The sequence below is a fragment of the Anneissia japonica genome, unplaced genomic scaffold, assembly GCF_011630105.1.
Source record: "Anneissia japonica isolate Jap-2015-1 unplaced genomic scaffold, ASM1163010v1 scaffold4536_len1192065_cov207, whole genome shotgun sequence".
Classification (NCBI taxonomy): domain Eukaryota; kingdom Metazoa; phylum Echinodermata; class Crinoidea; order Comatulida; family Comatulidae; genus Anneissia; species Anneissia japonica.
Genome location: NW_022703183.1, coordinates 311,336 through 336,006, shown reverse-complemented (window position 1 = coordinate 336,006; position 24,671 = coordinate 311,336). Strand labels below are relative to the sequence as shown.

Below are 24,671 nucleotides of genomic sequence, written 5' to 3'. Positions count from 1 at the left end.
GCTCTCCTGGGCCCCCTCTATTTCAAATTCCTGGATCCGCCACTGAGATTCAAGAACTTGGTAACAATAAGTAAATGCTAAAGAAGCAAGATGAGACACAATACAACATGGCTAGTTTGAATATATATTATTATGGCAAATTACTGCCATATTTGAAATTGTCCTACCATATTAGGATATAAGCTTGATATTTATACATCTATTCAAAGGGAAATAGGAATATCAGCCATAGCTTTGTAACTGTATGATTGCTTGGTTATTTATTGATCGTCAAGAGTTTACCACTTTAATAAATGATTACAAATAATAATAAAAATCTACAAGCAGAAAAATACTGAGACTTGTCAATAATGGTATTATCGTAAGTCTAGAAAATTTAAACAAAACATGTTTTAGATTTCATGTATTATTTAGTTAATCACTTTAAATATAATTCAAAAATATTTCCGACTTGTTTTAATAGATCAGGTTAAGCACCTATATAAATAATTACACACAGTATCCACTCAGCATAATATTAATTAATAGAAAATTAAACCTAATTAATAAATAATTAAACTTTTTCTGAATAATAGTTTGATAAATCAGGTCCAACACATGCTAATTACTAATGACTATGAACAATCATAAATGTAACTAATTTATTTTTAAACATATAACGTCATCATTCATCTTCATTATTCATTGTCAACCCAGAATCGGGTAATGGAACTCCATGATGGACAAAAACATTGCCACATCATTCATTTACAAAACTCTTTCAATATTAATTTTTTTTTATAGAATATTCCCATTAATAGCTATTTGTTAGTGAAAATAGAAATTTTTCTTTGGTTTGCTTTACGAAGCATTGTCTAAGGAAGCAGTATTTAAATTTTTTAATTAATAATTCAAATTTACGCATAATTAATATATTTTGACAAGTAGTTATTTCCATCGAAATTCTTGCTTGGTAATTGTTATTTTTTATATCTAAGTTTATGACTGTGACCAGGAGGCAGGTGGGGTACTATATGCAACAGGTAAGAATACCACCTACAATGAGTGGACCACCTGAAACAAGTGACATTTTCACCTGCCACAAGTGAAAGTTGCACTTGTCACAGGTGAGTGTACCACCTGCAATGGAAGAAGGTTCCATATGCAGCAGGTAAGGTTTCCACATGCAACAGGATAATGTTCAATTGCAACAGGTGAGGATTCCATCTGCATGTGATTGATTCAAGTAGATGAATGTTTAATCTCCAAATAATTGACACATATTAACATGTGTGGCACTATTTTCTAAATTATATCAATAATATTAATACACCTTTAAGTTTCCAAAAATACTTTGAAATATCTTGAATATAGCTCAACAGTAAAAAAGCAAAAATAGCTTTGTAGGTAAGATAATATCAAAATAAATGACCTAAATTCAACTAAATCTGCAGACTCTATTTCATATATTAAATGTCTTGTATTTCTTTTACATTACATATTATATTAAAGCTCATTAATTTACAGTATATTTGTTGATCATCTATCTATTCAATAAATTAGTATTACTAAGTACTAACCTAAACTTTATTTTATGATTTGTCCTTCAAAAAACATGGAAAATGCATTTAAGTTCAGCTTAAGTTTCATTAGTTTCTATTACAGTGATACCCCATAGCAATACCTACAATACCATCTTTGTTTAAGTTTGTAAAACAAACTTCTCTCATAATAATTAATCTTAAATTTGCTGGTAGATTGTTATGGTTAAATTACACATGGATTCATCCACTATCATTAACAAGCTATTCTCCTGCGATTCTTAATAAGTTTCCATAACATATAGTACCAAGGAAAGTACTTGGTTTACTTGCAGTCACATCACAGATAATATTATTTATATTTTTTTCTTGTAATAAAAAGTTTCAACAATTCTGCACATATTTTAAAATAATAATAATAATAATAATAACAATAATAATAATAATATAGAAATATATAGAGCCTTTTATCAAGTGATGCAGTATATTCATCAATAATAACAATAATAATAATAATAATAATAATAGTATGAGTGATAATATGAATAACAACAATAAAATGATAGTGATACTGATAATTAGTTTGTTGGGCAATTAAAAAGATAGCATCAATTAACTTTAAAAAGTTAATTAACTTAAAGGTCATCTTCCAAGTCATATAACAATGGTAATTTCAAGTTTTAATATGGAGGCTCCGTTTCAAAATAGCATTTTCTATATCTCCCTTTCCTTTTTTTATGTATTATAAAATTAAACACTCTTTTGTTTTCATGAAAACAAATGGGCTACCATTTTATATACATTACTAGCTTAATTGCCAACATTGCAACATGCTCACACATACATACACAAACAAATTCACACAATATTCAATAAAATTTACAAATAATGATAGCTATAGGTTTACCGCTCTTCCAGCAATCGCCTTGAAAAAATCTGACATAATCTATGTTAATTTGTTTATGTGACCGCTACCCACATTGAAGAATGTTCCTGAATCTTAAGCAGTAAACTCACTGCATCGTATGGTAGTTGTATGACTGTTGGCTGACAAATCCAAACTTCCTTTGAGCACTAGGCGATGCGCCGCTGTGTTTGCTGATTTTTGGTGGCTGTCTGAAGGGATGGTCATTAAAAAGGATCAGTTTCGTGCACGTTGTGGTGTTGCGTTCTCCATAGAATCACGTCGGCTGACAACTGCCGGGTGCAGTGATTGCCCAGTTTCATTTATTAAGTTGTTAATTTGTAATTAAGATTGCTAGCCACTCAGGGGATCATCCCTACAGTTGATGGCATATAAGAGTCTCTTCTTCATGATCTCTAAACTGGAATATTGCGGTAGTTTCACCATGAACATGCAGGTCTCCACACGGATGAACCTCAAGTCAGGCGATCCTAAAAATAAAAATTTAATATTTTGAATAATGTGGAGATAGTGTTAGTCTAGGAATAAAGTAATACAATAGTGTTTGATTCAAATTTACGGTCGTTTTGTTGCACTACCACATATGAAGGTAAAATAATGAGACAAATATTAAAATCTCAATAGCATGGTTATAAAAATTTTGTTAACAAACATGCAAGACTCTATCCTCACCAGATAAAATTAATTCTGTGGTAGTTACTAATTTATAATTGATTTTGAAAATATTATCATTCTCACTGTATGTTAAAGTTAATCAATTTTTTTTTTTTTTGGGTTAGTTTTATTGATTTACTATTAATTTGTAAGAAAAAACACTTTGAAAGATGAGCAAGAAAATGATAATTTTGTACATACCACTTGAGCCATCTGGGGGTGCAATCTTCATTGGATAAGGAGGTACGTGAGTAGTGTCTGCGTTACCATCCTTACATGGACAGGTGCATGGAATTCGCTGCTGGTTACAAGCAAACTTCACAAAACGACATAGGTTATCCTGTGAGAAGCTTTCGAGAGCTTGCCAGAAGAATTGTATGTGTGGATCTGTTTCAACTAAGCCCACCTGGTACATGGTGTGTGCCTAGCAAATCACAGAAACATAATAAGTTGACTATGAAGTTCTGGTTTCATAGTTTAACATTACAATACCTCGAATAGCATTTATCTTTGAACTATTAATTTAGCTGGCTTCTGCAGAACAATACTTCATTTACTCACAGTGGTGTGTCAGTGGAGAGGGAGGAGCAGGGGTATAAGCCCTGCTATTTGACATGCCAAGCTCTCTTGCTAACAACTCATCAGACCAAAATATATATAAAAAAAAAACTTGTGCATAATATATTCTAAAATGTCTCTGAACTGCCTAAAATTGCCCAGTTTAAGATACAAGTTTTTTAGCCCTCTAGATGCCCACCCATAGACCATGTTTGTCAGACCCCATATCGGACAGCTTAGCCCAGACAGCCCGGATGTGTATATCGTAGAGCCCACTTTTGTGAAGCACTTCTGTTAAGCTATCTCACTGTCTGCTATAAACAAAAAGGGAATGAGGATGTGTAGGGTATAGTATGGGCAAGAACTGAAGCTTTCATTTACAGCAAGATGGAAAACGCCTTTATTTTTGAGAGGTAAGTTCCACAAAGGGAAACTTGGCATTTATCATTTTAATACTGTAAATATGTTTTACTAAATATGACAAATATTTTCTTCTGTACGAATCTTACCTTGAGGAAATCTAAGTCAACTGTTGGTAGCCCACATAGCCTTAGTTCAATGTCCTGCACTGACATGATGGAGAGTAGTTGTATAGGGACAATGGAGGCTAGGCCACATCGAACTGCTTGCATTCGCTCCCAGCATACCATCTCTTCCAGGCGTAGCTCCCTTATGGCTTTGATGAATTCAAGGCGATTGTCCCAGCTAACAAGAATAATAATATGAAATGAAAGGAACTCAGAATAAAGTGATTTTCATTATCTATACTTCGACCAATTACAATAATTATCCATAAGTAATGTCTTTGCATTGTCTGTATGTTTACCCTATAGCTGTATTTTGAGTGTGAGGAGGTTAGGAGGGAGAGAAGAAATTGAGAAAGTGATAAAAATGGATAGAGACTGTGATATATTGAAAGAGTGATGAGAAATGAAAGACGTGAGTGTTAGAAAGAGAGGAAGAAGAAAAAGATAGAAGCCAGAAAAGAAGAATAATATGTATGATGAAAGGAAGGATATATAGCACGCAGGCTTTTCCATCCTACTACAATGTCATAAAAGGAACAATTTTAAATGACTTAACCACACACCTGAGTCTAATATCATGACCCTCATCTATAAGTTCAACCTCAACACCTGTGAGTGTAGTGTGAGTGAACTTATGAGTATATTGACTTTCCTCCTCATCTTCATCACACTCAACCTCTTGATTTTCATTTACTGAGTACTTCGCCAACAGTGACAGGAAATCTTTCTCATTTGTTACCTGTTAAGAAATATAGAATAAGCTCCTTGGTATATTGTTTTCATTAATGAAGGAAAACTGATTAATACCCACCAGTTATCTATTTATATTACTGGGTGGAGAGAAGTAAAGACACAAGCGATATAGACAGCAAGGGATTAAAACCTTGAGGTTGGGGGGAAAAAATGCTAACACTGTGCTAAGCAAATTCTAAATGAGAAAAATCTAATTAAATATGAATGCTTACCTTTTCCAAATCTTGGAGGTATTTATATGTGACAATATCCACTTCTTTTAAGTCTGCATCAATGTCCATATCTATCCCTACCAATCCCTTCCAGAAGCAGGGCATGAGATCAAGATCTAGGGGAATATCAGCCCTTAGGGCTATCCCGAGAAACTGGCCTAGGAATTGTAGAAACTTCTCCTCTGGATATGTTAACGGGCCTGGACGGAGCATGTATCTGCCTATATTTTTACCAACTGATGCACTAGGGGATGGTACAAGAAGGCCTAAGGAAGGACTCAGTAATTCTTTGGTGACTTGGCCGAGAAAATGACGGAATGAGCCACCTTAAACAAAAAAAGTAAGCACTGTAAGTAAAATAAGGTTGTGAATATTTTATCTATATGATACACGATATATAATAATAATGATAGATTATAACTTTATGAAATTTATCTTTATTTAATTGAATATCAAATATAATTACAATTCCATTGTATTTAGTGTATTAACACCAACTGTGGCAATATCCCTTTTCCCAAAATAATTGGGTTGGGAGGGGCAGGCTGGTCCACCCAACTTGAAAATTCACCTCTGATATAGGAGTACCCTATATCCTATAGTAGCACTTACTATTGCCGTGAACCTCTTCACCAGTGAGACGGACATTGAATGCATAAGTTGGGTCTCCTCCGCTCGCTAACTTAACACATAATTTAGAGGAAGGAACAGTTGACAGTTGACGAGCTGCTTGGCAAAATTGTGTAGACAGGCACCCTGTAACATCAGCTGTTGGCAAAGATGTCATGTTAATCAATTATAGTAAATATTCAATTAAACACGGCCAGAATAGCTATTTTTTAATATTTAAATGAATCAAATCATAAAGTCACATTTTTGGGTTTGGATTTCAGTTATAATAATGACTGTTGTATGTTACTGTACATTAGTTGTTAGATGATACACATGACTATTCTGGTTCCAAAGAACATTTTGTTAAACCTGGCAACCTAATATAGACCTGTTATCTCTAATTGAACAGACCATGAAAGCCTTCATAAAATCACACAAATCAGAATTTATTGTGTTTCTTGTTGGTCAATGAGTTTGATACTTACCAAGATGAACCAATATATGCCAATTTCCTTTTAAGATCTTACCTTGAAAATAATGGAATCATCCGACCCAGGTGTATATAACGCAACAATATTATGTAACAGGCCCCAATGTTCCTTTTAGTGCGAGCAACCATACACTTACCATTCAGAGTTTAATAGCAAAAAATTGAAATTAGCATATACCGGTTAATTCATGGACGTATTCACAAAACAGATGACCATATGAAAAACACCTACCACCCAACACTTCCAGGGGATCAAGGGTGATCTCAGGGGCAGCCTGGTCAACATTACGCTGAGCTGTAGCATCAAGTATTGTGTTGAATAACTTGGCCTTGGTGTCGTAGAAGAGAAGACCTCTTGACTGCTCAAGCAATGCTGCTGATGACAAGTTAAATGTCTTAGCTGGTCTGAGATCCACAAGTGGCAAGAAGCATGCTTCCAGCTGGTTGTTAAGGTTTTGAAGAAGTGCAAAGCGGAGAATGAGGACTTCGGTTGAGGTACCTTAAATAAATATTACACAATTATATCAGAAGCTACAGCAAAATTAAATTGCAAATTAAACATGGAAAAAGAATTCGAACACCAAATCTATTTGTCAAAATGTTTCTCATATTTCAAAATGTATTTGTTTTCCAGTCACAGACATTATCTCAAGATGAAAATATGCATATTTATACAAAATACCTTGTAAGGACTGGTAGTCAGAATAAGCTAACTCTGCTTCAGACACATATATTTCATGGGGGTGAAGTCTAGTTGGTGTAACAGCCAATTTCCGACAGAGGGAGTTGACAAAGGAAATTAATGCAAGATCTTTTTCATTCCTCCAATTCTTCAAAGTTGATAGTGCTGAATTGCTATCTGGACTGAACAACCTAATGCAGAAATTTGCAGGCAATATAAAAACATTAATCACTCACATTTTATTCAAGACCCTAATGTTAAAGAAATAAATATACTTCATATTTTGAACTCTGACCTATTGTGTTGATGGAGTACTTGTGTACAGAATCCTCTATAACTTGATTATTATATACTTTATCATGATCTGGTAATTTCAATAAATATTAAGTAGAGGTATCCAGGTATCACAACTGTACTAGAAAAAATAAAACTTATCGGTCACAGGTCAGTTATTCATCATCAAACCAGTTGGCTTGACGATGCATCTCAGACGAGATGTTATACGTTAGCCAGAAGAAAAGTTTTATTCACATTAGTAGAATTACGTAGGGTTACAATACAACAAATAATCAACTTACTTTTCAAATTGCAGGCTGTAGCCACAAGCCATGATTCCTCTCCAAACTGCAGTGACATCTTCTTTTACTTTCTCTGACACATACTGAAGAAAGCCTAAATTAGTCAGCACTCTTTCTTCATGTACTTCTTTGCCTTTCAACTCACTTGCCTCTCGTGTCCCTTTCTCTACCTTCCTTACTTTCTTCTCTCCTGTTTTTGATTTTGGAGGAGATGTAACTTCTGCTACAAGCATTTTTTCTTTCGCAGATTTTGTGCTCTTCTTCCCAACACCTTTTCCAGGTTCTTTAGAAGACTTTGGTAATGACTTTTTGGGTTTTGATGGTTTAGGAATACCATAATGACGTAAGACTTGCACCACTTGTTCAGAGCAAGATTTCTTTGGTGCTTTACTACCTGTAAAAAACTCATACATGAGGTTGCCTGGAATCTGCTGAAGAATCTGCTCTTTGGTAAGGGTTTGTGGGACATCGGGAGATTCAACAGGCTTTTCTTGTTCTTTTATCTTTGAAGATTCAGTTGCTGTGACTGTACTGAAAAACATCTCTGACATGATCTGAGCAGCTTTGTAATTCAAACAGTTTTCTGATAACTGAAGCTTGGCTCTCAGGTATTCTAGTAATATTTTAATTTCTGCAGCATCTGTGAGGAGAACTGGATTAACAGAAGCAATGGTTAAGATGTCCTCTCCTGCAACAGTCTCACCATCTATTTGAAATAGTGCTTTGCTACTTAGAAGTGAACTCTCCATATTCTCCAGTTTAGCATGGCTCCTTACTTGTAACACAGCATAGCCTTTTATCCTTGAGCATGGAATATTATCTGAATCAACATCAATACTACCATCTGGATTTGTTGCAGTTGCTCCTACTGTTTCTGCTGCTTGAACTGCAGGAGGTGGTCTATCTGTGACAGATGCTAGTTGTTGTTGTTGTTCTTGCCATAGATCCATACCAGATAGTAATTCTGCTAATAGACTCTGAACATCAGCACAAAGTTGCAAGGTGGAATCATCATCTGATCTATGTCCCTGAGAAGTCTCTGCAGATTTCTGTTCAGTAGTCTCTTTTAATAAACCTTGCTTATGTTGCTCTATTGGTATCCAAAGCTCATCCTTAAAAAGACCACCATGGGCATTGGCAATCTCTGTGATAGCTCTTCTCACAGTAGGTTCATCCAAACAAACTGGAATACCAGAAATTATCAAAAGTCTTGAATGACATGCTGGAGAGCTTATTTTCTGATGCGCTTCTAGCAAAGACTCTTCCATTGTACTTTCGTCTGTTTGAAATTCATGTGACAGACATCGAAGTAACACTGAAGCTGATGTTGCACGCTGAAACCACAAATGCTCATCCGATCTCTTCCGCCTAGCAGAGTCTACCTCTGATTCACTGCTTCGTCTTGGCATTATGCCTTTTTTTAACTTTGTTTTCTTGCGTTTTGCTGAACTGTGACTAGATGGCAGTCCAAAAGAGCCCATCAAAGATGTGCTTGGTGACACTGGTGTTGGTGAACCTACAGGAGTACCAAGTTCTGAGACAGCTAAGCAGATTTCCATCAATGAAAAGAAATATGTAGAGTGTCTGCAAAATTCACCAGATGTCTCTATGACTTCCAATTCATATAGCTTTAAAAGCTCTAGTTGAAGCTGCTGAAGTCGAAGCATCAGACTTAAAGAGGGCATCATCGGCTGCCCAGCTTCTTTCTTTCGTGCCAATCTCAGGAGCTGTGCCATCATATGGAAGAGGTATTCCTTGATGGATGGTGGAATTGATGTTGTCCATACATAATTTGCTATGAGTTCTAATATATATAACAGAACACTGCTTCCAAGTGGTACATCTTGTTTTCTCACTATCTTCTCACCTTCATTCATGGTGGTGGTAATGGATGTCTGAAGGCTTTCAGGATAAGCAAGCTTAGCATCAGTACAGTAACTAATAAGAGTTTCAATGAAGGCCATTGCCAATGGAAAATTAGATGGTAATGCATGCACAGTAATGACAAACCCTGGAGGAGGTGACACTCCAATCTTAGCATAAATGCAATCACATGGAAGGATAACTGATGGATACGGCTGTAAGTCATAGCTTGGTGGTCCTGCTAAGCCTCCAGCATTACTCGACGAAGCATTGGCAGGATAAGATATTACTTCTCTTGGTGCAGTTTGGCCAGATCTCTTAATTTTATGTCCTAGCCCATAATGAAAAATCCTAGCCCATGGAGCTTGGTACAAAGACATCCTGCAATAAATACAAAATAAATCTATTATCAAAACTTAAAACTTACTGAGTAGTTACAATATCCCATAGATAATTTTAGAAAAAAAAACCCCAATAGAACTGTTTTGTTAGTAACAAATTAATATCTAAATGCTATACAATACCATAGTTTTTGCTAACAGCTATATGGAATAACGGTGAAAGAGTTACTCTAATCTAGATACTAGTTTCAGAACTCACTCTTTCTTAGATGTTCTACTGTCTTGTCTACAGCTCACAACAATGGCAAATGCTCCAGGAAACTTCAGGTCTGTGTTGATCTTATTTTCATTAACTACAACCTCTTCAAATGGAAAATTCTTTGGTGCAATCTGAAATAAATAACAAAATTAAGAGTTCAGCTGTAGGCTGGTGGTTATGTTGTTGCCTTCCAAACTATGTCTTTCAACACCAAGTAAATACCAAGTACGCAGCCCTCAAAATCAACGCCAACATTCGGCAATGTTGAAGTAAACAGTGGGGTGCAGCCGCCCAACGCCAACGAAAAAATCGCAGACGTGAAGATTTTAGGCCTAGCCCAAGCTAACCCAGGCCTACGCTGGTACTAGTTGTACTAGTTGTGGTAGACACGACAGGATCGCCATTAATACAATATTAAACTTTACCCTTAATGGAATCAAGTTATTTAATGTCTTTTATTTTGTATTATGAGTAAAATGTGAATAAAATCAATCTGGATTGTATGTTTCATGCTTTTATATTGTCTTTACCTGCATTTTCGGTCTGACATTTTTTTTCTAAACAACACATTCTTTGTGTAAACATTAGGTCGTGCCTCCTATACTCTGAGTGCTAATTGGTTAATTTTTTTTTGTAGGGTCATGGATGGGCAAAATGTGCTTGGCTGTGATGACGCCAGATCGTCCAAAGTTTTGTAGTGCGCAACAGCTTGCAGACAGGACGAAGCTCAATGTAAACAGATTAATTTTAATTAAACAGATTTATTCAAACAAATAAGAAACCCTCATGGTTTTGTTTAAAACATTTAAATTTCATTCTCTACAAATTTCCTCCGTAATTAGCAACATGTTTTTGAGGAACTGATGAATCTACGACATCCAAATCCGAAATAAACGTCTACTGAAAGAGTCAGCTGTGTAGAAACTGGCTTTGGGTTCCGTCTTCATTTCAAGACATAGCATATCAATGGTGGGGAGAATGGTTTTGAGAATTCGTTTTTATTTGTATTTTTATATTTATTTTCAATCAAATCGCTATGCTCCATTCTATTCTGCGTTGACTAGTAGTGCGTGGTATTCGTTCTTTTGTTATTTGCTTCTTATTCACTGCTTTATTTTTTCCGCCCTCTGGAGTTTACTCACTGCTATATTTCTTTTCGCCCTCTAGGTTTTAATTTGGGCATTTGTAAGTTAATTTATGCAACATTCTTTTTTATGCCTGATTATATTGAGGAGTAAAGTGGTCAGTTCTACTGTAATCGTTTGAGAACAAGTCTGGAAATAAAAATGATTGGAATCAATATTATAGTGTTGTATTTCTGTGTATTCGTGAAACCAGATTGCAATCGACTTTTAAGGATTAGGCAAGACGATAATGCAATTTATAAACAATATTAAGGCGTAACTTTCACTAACATTAACATTTAGCCCTACCGGAGTGTTGTTTTTATTAATAATCTCTATGGCAACGCTATTGGGACTGAGCTAGATCCGGTTTTCGGAAAGTATTTTATTAAAGGAATAATAGGAATGGTTTTGGGACCATTCGGTTTAGCGTGAAATTCGGAATTCAGTAATTCCATTGGATTTTATTTTCGTAGTTAGTTTTATTGTATTCATCATCATAAAATAGACATATTTTTCAACATTTTATCAATGATTAGTTGTGATTTGAACATCAGTACGTAGGCTAGGGTTTCCAGCTTAATTGGGTGACTTGAAAAGACATCCACCACTGTCAGCATGGGTTGATTTTCATTTTATTTATAGCGCAGACGATTTTCTTTTTTTTTTTTTTGGCAGACATACTTTTTTCCTAATTTTGAGGGCTGAAGTACGAGCCTTCCTTATAAAGCATTGTTCTATGCTGTAACTGGCAAGTGTACTTTGAATATTGAATATGAAAGAAAATTTTGACATAATTATGATGCTGATGTCACCACATCATGGCTTACTAATTTCAGAAAATTACTTTCAAGTAAAGCTGCTTCACAGAATTCTTTTTCAGGAGCTCATTCACAAGCTCAACAACACAATAAAAATATTTAAGTTTAAATAAAGGAGTTTAACCAACCTGTAAAAATCCACAGAACTCTGATGTCAGTTCCATTAAGTGGCTTTCACTCTGTTTAAGAGCAGTTGCTATTGCTGCTTTTAGGTCATTTCTTAAGACATCAGCATCTTCATAGAAGATATCAGAGAAGCGAAGCAGACTACTTGATAAACTCTGCTTTGGTGACTTGGTGGTCAGCAATGATGTCAACTGGAGACTGCCATCTGATTGAGGAGGAGCTAGAAGAAGATGAGATAGAAGCTTCAACTGGGTGGTGTCTTGACTTTGACTGGCAGCTGCTTCTGATGTTGTCAGAGGACAGGTGAGAGCTTCTACCACATGTTTGTTATCAGCAAGTTGTAGTAAGTTCATTAAAGCTCTCCGGAGGTACATCTTCGCAAGACTGGATTCAAAGCCAACAAGTTCTCTGTAAATAATTTAGATGTACTTTTATTTCAACTTTTGACGTCTTCTACTGAAAGGAATTTCACACATTTTATTAGCTTGCAGAAACACAAAAACAATTATTCTTGCTCAGGCTTTCATCAGCCAACAAATATGTCAGCTTTCAGAGTTATTACATGACCAATCATACACCAGTCGTCTGCAGATCATCTTTATCGCAACAGTCTCATGGAAGTGGCTGGGGATGCAGTGTGCATTGGGCCTTAGTCTCAGATTATTGATTTTTGTTTACACTAAAAAGGTTTATAATAAAATAATATACAATAACAATAATAATAATAATAATAATAATAATAATAATAATCTTTATTCATTCCACCACCTATGGTACAATACTGAAACCAAGAAGGCAATGCCTGTAAGCAGGTCCGGTGCTAACTTATAAATTAATGCCTTAAATAAACATCAAACAGATACAAACATGGTCCTTAACTCGCCTAACCCTCCTGAGAGGGTTATTCAAGGAGCTGAGCGTTTTTTGTTATTATAAAGACCCGAATTCAATACTCGACACAGAGCCGGGTATCGAACCCGGGCCCTGGCGTGCAAGAGGCAGGAACCATACCAATTAGCCAAACGCTCAGCTCAGCAATTACAATGTAAATGTGATGCTAAGTAAAATCCGATTATGAGCTTTAGAAAGTGGAATTGTTTTACTTGATACTTAAGCCAGGCACTCACGACCATCGGCCAACGAATCCCGTATTAGATGATGCACCGCTGTCTGCCAATTGTTGGTGGTAGTCTGAATGGATGGATGTTAAAAATGATCCACTGCGTGCATATCATGGCATTGCGTTCTCCATAGTATGGCTTCGGCCGATGATCATTGTGTGTAGTGGTTGCCCGGCTTTATTTTACCCAATTTTAACCATCTAAACATTAAAGCAATAGCTCCACTTACTTGTGAATGTTAATGTTTGAGATGTCAAATGTTGCGAGGTCAGATGAGTCACTTTGTCTGTAGCCTGCTCTTGGCTTCTGTAGGGCCTCAATTGGATACCAATAGCAAACAAGAACACCCTCACTTCGAAGGTAAGTCTCAATTTGGACAAGTTCATTTTGCTGAGGTGAGAAAAAGCTTGGTGTTAAATAGGTACAGTACAGTAATCAAATACATCCTAATATATAGATATAGAATGTGTTGTTCATAGTGTGAGCGATCATTTGTTAAAAGTCAACTGCAAAAGACTAAACATAAGAAGTTACCGTATCAACATCAAGAACAACTCCAGTTAAGCCAAATGTCTTCAACATTCCTCTGACTGCATACTTCGGAACCATTGTGCCACTTGAAGACACGATATTCTCTGGTTGACATATGACAACAGATGTGCCTTTACGAACCTTGTCAACCGAAAACTTAGCCGCCTCTGCTTTGATGTCTTCCATGGTTGGCAGGTGGAGGTCTCTGGGCATTCCGCCGTTCTCTTCATAAAGGAATTCCACTGTTTGCCGGGCTATGTCAGTCATACCTTTACAGATTAAGAGTATTATGGTAAATGATTTGTTAGAATTGAAGAAATATACACATAACAAAGAGTGGATTTGTAATTTGGTGGTTAAGATGCTTACTTCCAATCCCAGAGTAATGGGTTCAATTCCTGTCAATATTACAGGATTTTTTCTCAAGATCAAAACAAGTCACTATGCCTCATGATGAGACTAAAGTTGGGCACTCTCTGCATCGTACAGCGGTCATGTGAATCCAGACGCAACGCCTTCTGTTCACTGTCAGTGGCAGTCTGAATGGATCATCATTAAAAACAATCCATTGCGCGCGTCGTCATGTTGTGTTCTTCATAGAATTGTGATTAAATTTGCTATGGCAATCGTTGGCCTAAATAATTAATAAATAAAGAGTAACAAAAATAAAAAACAACAATAATGTGATGGTCTTTACCTAGCTGCAAAGCTCCTTTTATTTGTTCCAATCCAGATCTTCTTTCTGCTTCATTCCTAAATCGTCTCCTAATAACTGGAAAAACTTTACTTTCCCAAGCTTTCACCAGCAAGGCATGGTGATCTTCATGAGCATGTTCATCACCATCATCATCATCACTATCGTCCTCCTGATTGGTCATTAGCAGGCGGACATCTGGTCCAGTGTTAGTGAAGTTATCATAGCTTTTGGTTAGTCTGTACAGCTTTGACATGTCAGTGTCATATTCTAATTGATGAAAACAAAAATTACATCTCCAATTATTGTATAATCAATAATTATTAAAATTGTTTAGATTTAAATTATTTATAAATAATATACTAATTTAATAAACACTAATAGTTTTGTTTTTGTATGTGAATGGTATAAATCATATTAAGTAGTAAGAGGTAATCTACTTTTTAAACATCTTATATATAATAAGTTATTATAGTAAGGTATCTTATTATTTAATGTTTTTAAGTTACTTAGTACTTGAACTTTGAGCTTGTAAATTTCAATGTTTTTCATCTATTATTATTGCTTTTGTAAATAAATATAAATTAAAATTTTAAAAATATAATTATTCTAAACAAGTTTACAAAAGATCACAGTCACAATAATAAGACAATTAAACAATAACATGTGAAAGAAATAACCTTTGACCTAACCTTGTGGTTGTGAAAGTGATTCTACTACTTTACATAAGGTGGTCTGCACAGTAGCCAATGGTGTTGCTGTCTTGCTATCACCCGCAGACTCCGAGGAAGGACTAGTTGAAGATGCGCCATCACTATCACTCTCCTCTTCTGTGTGAAATGGTAAAACCCCAAAGTTGGCGCTGATCTCCTCCATTGAGTCAGAACAGCCCTCAGCTGCCTTGTAATGCTGCAAGCCTTCTGCATATGCAAATGGGCGTGACCCAAAATTGGCGCGAATACGTGTATTCTGCAAAAAATTAGATGTGTACTGTATATATAATCAAAGAGTATAGATTTTCTAGAGGTCTAACTCTCAGGGTTTCGTTGCAATGCAATCGTATCTCAAAATGTTTCAGTGCAGCGCTTATTCGAGAGCGGTGCATATTTGAGAGCGGCGCTTATAAAAAAATATTGGCGTTTTGCTTTCCATGCCCGTTCCTGTGTTACCTACTCGACGTATTCCTGCAGTTCTGTTGGCCTATTATAGATCCTACGTCATCGTAAATAATTGTTTATAAAGAAATGCTTGTGTGTCCATTGTGTTATTTATTCATTTTAACACTGTATTGTATTTAAAACCCTAATTTTCGAGTGTTTCATTACACACAGGGTAATATATACTCTTGATTAAGTGCCACAGCACTAATTAGAGAGCGACGCTAAGCAAAAAAAATCAGGTTTGCTGCGCCACATATTTGAGAATGGTGCTTATTCAAGCATTTATGGTACTATCACAAACTAGAGGAGGTCCTTCTAAAGAACATAAAAGGCGTTCGTATCGAACACGTTTTGCAAGTTTTGAACTCTATTTAAATTCTAATAGGGCACCCCCTATCTTGGGGTAGTACTTTTTTTAACATTTCATTGTGTGCATAAGAAAAGGGCAATTGGACCTCATGCAGTTAATAGAAAATATAGTGCAATACAAATTAGGAAATACAATTTTTATAAATATTGTGGTAATTTGGTGAGAACAGGTTTGAACAGAATTTTAGTAAAAAAAATAAATACACAGAAGATATGATATTGAATACAACATTAATAATTTATAAATATCAATTATAATTACCTTCTTTTGTATATGAACGACAGGGTAGAGCCCACCGGCAACATCATCCAAAGATGTGTCTAGCCTCCGGCCATTGTATGTGAAGAAAACATGACCTTTCTCATTACCTCGTACAGAAGTCTTATCCTTCTCCCAACCAATTCCAGCAACATCTCCACTTTGAAGTGTGATGTCAAGACGAACACTTCGCCACTGTAGAAGACTTGACCCATTGTAATGCACTGCTCTGCCGTTACTTTAAAAGTAAATCAATAATTAATTTATTAATTCTTTCACAAAGATATAGTGTTTGTACTGAATAAATATTAATAAAATGCAATATTTTAATTGATTATTTCATTTGTATAAATTACAATTAAAAATTGAATGAAAACTAAAATGTTTCACTGGACTTGCGCTGGGGGAAATTTAGCAAGTGTTCCCTGCCACATTGCATATGTGTTAAAGGCGCATTCAAATTAGATTAGCATGTCTTGTGTATTATCGCTGTAAAGAGTACAAATATCGCAGAGGCCTTTAACATGCATGTACTTAGCTCATGAGTGAGATCTTATTATTTACTGCGGTGTTGCACCTATCTTCACTGTCTGCATATATAACTTTGTTCTCACTTTTAGCAATGTAGTTCCTTGTGTGAAGTCTGTGTAACATATACCATATCTTCTTTGTAACTTTTTGTGTTGTGTGGGGAAGTTTTATTACGATGTACCACATAGTTTAAATCCTCTATTTGCAAGTAAACTTGTTGGATGTGACGGGAAAAATATTTATATAAAAAAATACTAAAGTCTACTTACTTGTGAAACAGTACAGTTCCTACAGGGTTGGTCCAGGCCCCACTCCGTCTCCTGTCAGCATCAGGAGCAAAACCAAATGAGATACAGGGTCCTGGTTCCTCTCCACTGTCCCCAAACGATGATAGTTTCAGTTCCCAGTAAAATGATGGGGCCTAAAACAATTTACATAAAAAATGCATAATAAATATATATAAATGTTTAAATAGACATCACCAAAGCTCCACAATTGAGTTTTTAAAAATTGTGGTATAGTAGGCCTGATGTTCAATAATGATGATAAGCAGCCATGAAATTTGATTCAATTGTTGTTTAAAAACCTTACCATACTTGGTATAGGTTGGTTGGCATAAACAAATGTACCACGTGGGTAGCTGGTGCTGTAGGTTAGATCTGACAGGAAGCTTAGCCCGGTAAAATCCTGGTAAAAGAGACAACCACACACCGGAGGAAATGTTCTTGTAGGGTCAAATGTCATCACCTTCATCTGTACAGAAGAATATTCAATAGACATGGACTAGAGTTGTTTTATAATACTCGGAGCCTTGAAATTAAAAAGCAAGCATGTATATCAAGTTATAGGTACACTCTCTGTCTATCAATCAAGCAGTTAATCAGGCAATCTATATCATGTAAAATACATTGTCATTAACTACTTGAGTTGACACATTAAGAACAAAAATTTAAAAAAAAAACAAATATAATCAAATAACTTACTGCTCTTGTTGTAGATTTATTGGGCGGTGGAGGGGGTCTGGCACAATCACGATACAACATTCTAAGACGCTCACATTGAGATGAAAGTACCGGTAATCTATCTCCTGTCATTATTAAATTATTTAAAAATAAACAAAACAAATTAGGAGTAATGTTGGTAGTTTGAGTAAGATACAGGTCTCCCTCCAATTAAAGACCCCTCCAATTAAAGACCACTTTTCTGAGATCCCAAATTAACAAATGTCTTTTATCTTTATTATTCTAATTAGAGACCAAAGCTGCTAAAGATCACAGAAACTCTGGTCCCAAAAGTGGTATTTAATTGGAGGGAAACCTGTTCTGTTTAATGAACACCCCTAAAAAATAATAGAACCGTCCCTCTCAGTGCATTGCATAACTACACCCACATATTCATCATCATTTCATTATCATTTTTGAGGGGTGACTATTTGAAGGGAAATAGTCTTGACTTACCTGCAGAACATTGGCTTGACAGAGAGCGCAATACATCCAAAGGTGCACAGGAGTACCTCACAAATTCTGCTGCAAATGCGGTGTTTTTCATATTTGCCGCTAAAACCATAGACGCCCTGAGAGGTGTGGATGCAATAAGACAATGTACATGTTATTTTTTATAAGCTAATAAATTTGGGGAAAAAAAATTTATTAGTTGTTTACAAAATATACAACTTGAACATGCTCTTAAAAAAAGGCAAAAAAATCAGCAGAACATTAAAAGAATTTCATTTATAATTTAATTAATTCATTATTAATTAAAATAATTATTATCTTCATTCTATACCTTTCATTATTCTTTGAATTCAAATCAGTTTTTGTAATCCTTACCTAGATTTTATTTCTGCTAACACTCTGCATGTTGCCATGGTGATACTGCTTCCATCACCAATAGCAGGGAGTGGAATCTCAAGCGGAGACAGGGCACCTTGTCCACCTGGTAACAGCAGAGCATGCAATGCCGACACTATCTTCTCAGTCATGGATAACTGGTCCAAGGACAGTGCCTATAAAATGCAATTTAATGCTACTTTAATTCTACACAACCATAAAAGTTAAGTGTCATATTGTATCATTCAGGTGTTCAAAGTTGGGAAAGAGTTACTTCACAGAGATCTAATTTAAGTATTATTGAAATTTTATTTCATTTATTTGTCTCAAAACAAAAAAAAAATTAAAAATTAAATTTACATGAAAAGAAACAAACAACAAATGCTTAAAACATACAATTTTTCATATATTTTGCTTAATTGGTACAACATAAACTTACCTGAGTGTGAGGTGTTTGCAGTCTTGTCAAAGGCACCTCCAGAGTATCATTGTATCTGGGTATACCATGTTCCTTGGCGATATCAAACAACACTGTAGCAATTCCTTGCTGCTCTGAAATACTTATAACTTTGCCTGTAATGCTACTGGGACCATCTCCAATAACCTAGATGGGTTGGTAAAAGGTCAATCAGTAAACAAGACTTTGATGACCATTTCTATTTGCTTCTTACACCAAGTTACAGATTTTGTGTAATTTCTAAAAAAACAAAATTGTCACAAAAAATATCATTAAGCTTATTTCATACCTGAACCTGTAGCCCAACTTTGATGCTATCCTTGAACCCTCCAAGGGCACAAAATGCTGCCACAACTTTACGACAAACAGACATCAGACTCTCAATCATCTCACCTTGAGGGTGAGACGTCAAGAGATCTATGTGTGTGGACAGTGCAGTGGTCAAGGTGGACACTAAGCTTAGTGAATGTGTCAAAACCTACAAAGTAAAAAGAAAGTACACAAATATGTTATATTGAGGGAACTCTTGATTAAGCCCTTCTTAGACTATCAAATTTTATTTGACAAATGTGACATGCCCAAATATGGAGGATGATGGCATCACATCATGACCATATATAGACACACCATGACTATATATGGGCATGATAACCTGCACAGAGCTTTACAGAGAGATGAGCTGGTATTATTTAGGGTAAAGATGTCTGGGTTACTGTTTTAAGTTTGCGGTGCCCAACATTAGTTGACCTACTTTTACAGATTGATTTCTACATGTATTTTTCCAGTGGTATTTTTATATTGCATTTTATTACAAGAAATTAAAATGTTAAAAATATTAAGAAAAATATGAAAAACATTTATGTATAATAAATAATAATAATATATCACTAATATATTCTAATGAATATTTATAAGATGAATGGCAATCATTTGGTCATATGGCATACTAAGGAAATCAGCACACTCACCCATCCATAGGCGACTCGCCGGCCATCCATCCCCAGGGACAGGAGGGGCAGGAACCGGAGGATCTGGGACCGCTGAAGCGGCCCGCATTCCGGCGAAAACCTCCCGAGCCACCCGGCCCACCTGCTCCAAATCAACGAAACCAGCACTGGGTCCAGCGGAGGGGAAGGACCCGCCGAACGCGAAGCCGACGAACCCTCCAGCGGTGGAGGAGAGTCATCCGGCGCCGCTACAACCCCCGACGCAGCAGGCAGCGAACCTTGAGATCGAGTGGCAGCCTGAGCTGCCCAATCCAGAGCCGCCGCAAACTTAGTCGGGGGCCAGTGCGCACAAATCTCGCAAGGCACAGCCTTGCTGCACGAGCGACACAATGGGCACCCCGAGTGCCGATTGAGCTTAACACTCGGTTTGGGGCCCCCACACGCCAAGCACAAAGACTTGCGGGCTGACATGTCGATCGAGACTACAATAAAAAGGATATCTTGTCAACCACAAGTTGAAAATAAATCCAAGGCAAAAATAAATCCAAGGAGAACAGAATTGCTTGAAAAGTCCTGCTAGTTTTCAAAGCATCCGACTTCGAACAACGTCGAAAAGGGAATGAGGACGTTTGTTAGGGAGACGGTTCGCATGTGGCGCCTTGGGTCGGACTGTTCCATTTTTTCGAAGGGGTGTTCCGTTTTTGGAACAATGGCAATTAGTCGGTTGTTATCCAGGTAAGTATTCACAAAATAGACTAGCACACTCACCCTTTCAACAGCCGAAGCCCAGATTTGAGCAGCAGCTGACTCAGGAGCTGTCAGCAGACCATGTAAAAGTGCAATGACCTCAGTGGCCATGCTGTTTGCTACATGCCCACTAATAAATGGACGCACAGGGTCAGTCCTAAAAAAAAAAAGAATAACTTAAAGAGTTGACATTATTTTTGTTTGTGTCTGTTTTTGTAGAGGGAGGGTGAGTTAATGTGGAACACAACCTACTACAGTTTGCCCTCCAATTCAAGACACCTTTGGGACCTGAAAATTTAGGGTGGTTTCGGGAGTCGGTCTCCAATTTAGAGGGATGGCTTTGTGTTAAAAAGTTGTGTCCTTGATTTAGTAAAGGGGTCTTGAAATTTGAGGTCTCGAAATAGAGGGTGCACTATAGTTTCATATAAGTATAGCGAATGAGACTTCATTAAAAAAATTCTTGGCTTTTTCTTAATATTCATAAATCAGCCTAAATATCAATAAAAAACAAATAAATAAATAACAAAAAACAAACAATTTAAACCTAGCAGCCACCTATGAAAAATAGCAGAAATCCTCTATGAAGACAGATACTACAATTTACAATAACAGGTCAATTTATTGGGCGCAACTAAAAAGGTCTCTAAGCGCATGTCCAAGTAAGCAAAAGGTAAAGTCAATTTATTCATAATGGCCATACCTGGCAAGTTCTGAATTTCTTTCTTTACAAATTGATTCTGAATTCACTTTCTTCTTTTCATGACCAGTGTCGCCGGAAGCAGTTTCCACGGGGGGTGATGAGCTAAGGACTAAGCCACATTGAGCCCAGCGAGCAGCTCGTCTCAATGCCATCCTTGCTTCGTCTGTCAATACTTCTGTTTTTCCATTCTACACAATACAATGAATGAATAAATTTGAATTAATTTTCATTCTTTCCATAGATTTTTATATAATTTGCTTTATTATAAGAAATTAAGGAAGATAATTAAAATATATTGTGTACATTTGAGATCACAAGACTCAAGTTAGTATAAGAGTCTTTTGCTGCACCATAAAAATACATTCTGACGGGCTAAAAAATGACACACAATTGTTATAATAATAATAATAATAATAATATTTATTTGGCATCCAAAAGACATGTAACAGTATTGCCAGGAAAGAGAATGGGCATAAACCCGAACAAGAAAAACTTGCACTCTTATCCAACATCTTAACTACAAATTAACAGCTCAAATTAAAAACATCAAATTAACAACAACAACAACAACAACAACAATTAGTTGTTTAATTAGTTATTATTTTTCAATTGAAATTAACTGATGCATTAATTATATGCCTCTTGTATTTTTGCAATGCATATTACAGAGGCTCTTAAATTGGCTGGTTCAATCATCAATTCAATCATCAACTGAACTGTATTAATTTGCTTCTCATTGGAAGTGGATAACATAGATGATCCTACTAAATATATTTTTATTCATGATTTTTCCCCCAGAATTTTCTGTAGTTTGTACAGTATATCTTATTTGAATTATACCCGTGTCAATTCTTGATCCATGTGAAGAACCCTCTCCATGTTTGGACCACTGCCAAGTCTGAATGGACGGCCATCAGCACTAAAATGATAGAAATAAGCAAATGTTAAATGGCATTTCAAAAATTTACTAACCTACAATTAAAACAATGTAGAAAAGGAAAATGAGATGGACTAAATAAACTGCTAACATAATGGCAATTAAAAAAGAAACAGACCTAGGAAAGGGAAAGAAGTTAGGCAGAGTGAATAGAGAGTAATAGAGAGTTGTGTTGTAGGTTGATGGTTGCTGCTGCGAAAAGACCTAGGAAAGGAAAGAAGTTAGGCAGAGTGAATAGGCAGCAATGGAGAGTTGTGTTGTAGGTTGGTGGTTGCCATAGAGAACCCATCAGACCTTTGCATTGCCCAATTCACCACCAAATGTACTCTACTGGAAAAGTCTTCAGACTTTGTAAAATGTCTTTGTTGTCTTCCTACATTGGTCTATATTTACAGGTCATGACCAGGATTTGATCTGCTTTCTTTTTATTTGAGACTGAATAAAAGAAGGGTTACCATTTCACACCAAAACATCAATATCAAATCGTACCTGAGTAATGGCTGTATGACTTCATGAGATGTTTGATCTGCTCGCTTGTGGACAAAGATTGACAGCTGTCTGTCTTGCACATCAGTCTCATCACCTACATCCTGGTCTTGCATCATCACCTTTGAGCTGCTTGTGGCAGAACCGGATTTAGAGCCATTGGGTTCAACAATAGCAGTGGTTTGACAGCCTATCAAATCAAAATTCATATTTTTATTTGAATATATAAATAGTCATAATCAAAAGTAGAGATCAAGATATTTTAATGTCCAAGTAGTTTATATGAAACAGGGGCATATAACGCAAAGGCTATTTATTATTGCAGTGGAAGAGTGCTATCATATTATGAACTATTATGCTTTATATATTAAATACATTTGATTTGGCCATATATGGGTATGTATGACATCATCATATTTAAAGATATGAATATGCATCAGGAAATATCATAGGAGTGATGTTTTGCCCTACCTGACGTGTTATCGTACCGAACACTCAATACGTCCCCAAATACTAGCGAAAAAAATTTGCAAGTGATTCGGGTGGGAATCGAACTCACAACCTCCAGGTATCTAGCCTGATGTCTTAACCACTAGACCACCGAACTGTATGACATATCATTATACCACTTGCAGTACCCGTTGCTACTAGGGGATCGATTCATCACTAGTCACCAAACGCAAGCTCAGTGCTCTAGTGGTTAAGACATCAGGCTAGATACATGGAGGTCATGGGTTCGATTCCCAACCGAATCACTTGCGGAACTTTTTCGCTAGCATTTGGGGACGTACTGAGTATCCGGTACAATAACACAGTTCAAAGTTCAAAGATGGGCAAATCATACATATTTATCACATAAAACTTGATAGTGTTGATATAGCACAGTGGTGTATCTAAGAGTCTTGAAATGTGGGGGTCCTGATGGGGGTGGGAACAAAGGTGAAGTGGGGGCCTCGATGATTAGGTGAGGGGTGCTTGCTCACAAAATAAGATGATTTGAGGTGATTTTTAACTACTTGAGCATGATTTGGGGAGACTGGGGGCATACTCCCTGTGCAGCCCCTAGTTATGCCACTGATAGAGCATAAGCAATGCCAGCTTTAAAAACAGGCATCAAACTTACCTGGCACAATATAGTCACCTAGTTTAGCAAGGAGCAAGCTTGCAATTTTAGCAGGTGGGTCTGCGAGGGCATCTTCTTGACTACCGAAGGAGGGAACATCTTGTCCCCACGGTGGCAACTCTACTTTTTCACAATCCTCTGCATTCATCAGCGGTAAGGCTACCCTGCACAGCTGAAGGATGATGAGCACAAGTTTAGGGGAGGGACGCTGGTCTAGCAGTAAGGACAGAAGCTTTGAAACACAGGCTGGCTGGCTTAAGATTGTACGTCCCATTCGACTCCTATTTAAAAATACAAAAAGGGTAAGGTAAGTGTAAAAGTAATCTTGAATTCATTGCTAAATATAGGGGAGTAAGCTCTTAGAAGTTATTGTACTAAGCATTTTGTGGTCGGTGGAGAGTTCCTTTCCATGCCACCTTTTAACCTCCCCAAAATGTTTTAACTAGGTACTCATTACAGCTGAGTGATCTGAGAGCCTCCATCACCAGGAATTAAACTGATAAATTGGCACGAACAAGTGCCTAACCCCCTCAGCCACCACAACACATGAAAAAATTGAATTATAATGTACTTTAAGGCAGGCTCAGGTCGACACGGAACTGAAAGGAACTCAACTCAACTCAACTCGTCGACATGAGCGCTCCGCGCAACTGAAAGGAACTGAACGCAACTGAAAGGAACTGAACTCATGTCGACTTTGAGCAACTGAAAGGAACTGAACGGAACTGAAAGGAA

General features: G+C 36.5%; 1 protein-coding gene and 1 non-coding gene across 2 annotated transcripts in view; both read right to left on the bottom strand.

Annotated features, from left to right (window-relative positions):
* Positions 1–93: 93 nt before the first annotated feature.
* The window catches only part of LOC117104333 (probable E3 ubiquitin-protein ligase HECTD4), a 47,560-nt gene continuing 22,982 nt past the window's right edge, over positions 94–24,671 (bottom strand). Inside the window, exons 28-55 of the mRNA XM_033245150.1 lie at positions 23,937–24,217; positions 22,817–23,003; positions 22,231–22,309; positions 21,391–21,578; positions 20,712–20,847; positions 19,286–19,474; positions 18,979–19,143; positions 18,540–18,715; positions 18,168–18,283; positions 17,694–17,797; positions 17,302–17,463; positions 16,980–17,131; positions 16,183–16,417; positions 15,084–15,360; positions 14,395–14,661; positions 13,701–13,966; positions 13,396–13,556; positions 12,048–12,453; positions 9,975–10,105; positions 7,512–9,755; positions 6,934–7,124; positions 6,484–6,750; positions 5,762–5,917; positions 5,150–5,475; positions 4,748–4,923; positions 4,167–4,362; positions 3,301–3,523; positions 94–2,915 (exon numbers count right to left, since the gene is read on the bottom strand). Coding sequence (XP_033101041.1) covers positions 2,779–2,915; positions 3,301–3,523; positions 4,167–4,362; positions 4,748–4,923; positions 5,150–5,475; positions 5,762–5,917; positions 6,484–6,750; positions 6,934–7,124; positions 7,512–9,755; positions 9,975–10,105; positions 12,048–12,453; positions 13,396–13,556; positions 13,701–13,966; positions 14,395–14,661; positions 15,084–15,360; positions 16,183–16,417; positions 16,980–17,131; positions 17,302–17,463; positions 17,694–17,797; positions 18,168–18,283; positions 18,540–18,715; positions 18,979–19,143; positions 19,286–19,474; positions 20,712–20,847; positions 21,391–21,578; positions 22,231–22,309; positions 22,817–23,003; positions 23,937–24,217 — 7,594 coding nt within the window. The 3' untranslated portion in view covers positions 94–2,778. The remainder of the gene's footprint in view (positions 2,916–3,300; positions 3,524–4,166; positions 4,363–4,747; positions 4,924–5,149; positions 5,476–5,761; positions 5,918–6,483; positions 6,751–6,933; positions 7,125–7,511; positions 9,756–9,974; positions 10,106–12,047; positions 12,454–13,395; positions 13,557–13,700; positions 13,967–14,394; positions 14,662–15,083; positions 15,361–16,182; positions 16,418–16,979; positions 17,132–17,301; positions 17,464–17,693; positions 17,798–18,167; positions 18,284–18,539; positions 18,716–18,978; positions 19,144–19,285; positions 19,475–20,711; positions 20,848–21,390; positions 21,579–22,230; positions 22,310–22,816; positions 23,004–23,936; positions 24,218–24,671) is intronic.
* Trnas-aga lies at positions 23,348–23,420 on the bottom strand. The gene has a single exon. It is a non-coding gene; the product is annotated as a tRNA-Ser (tRNA).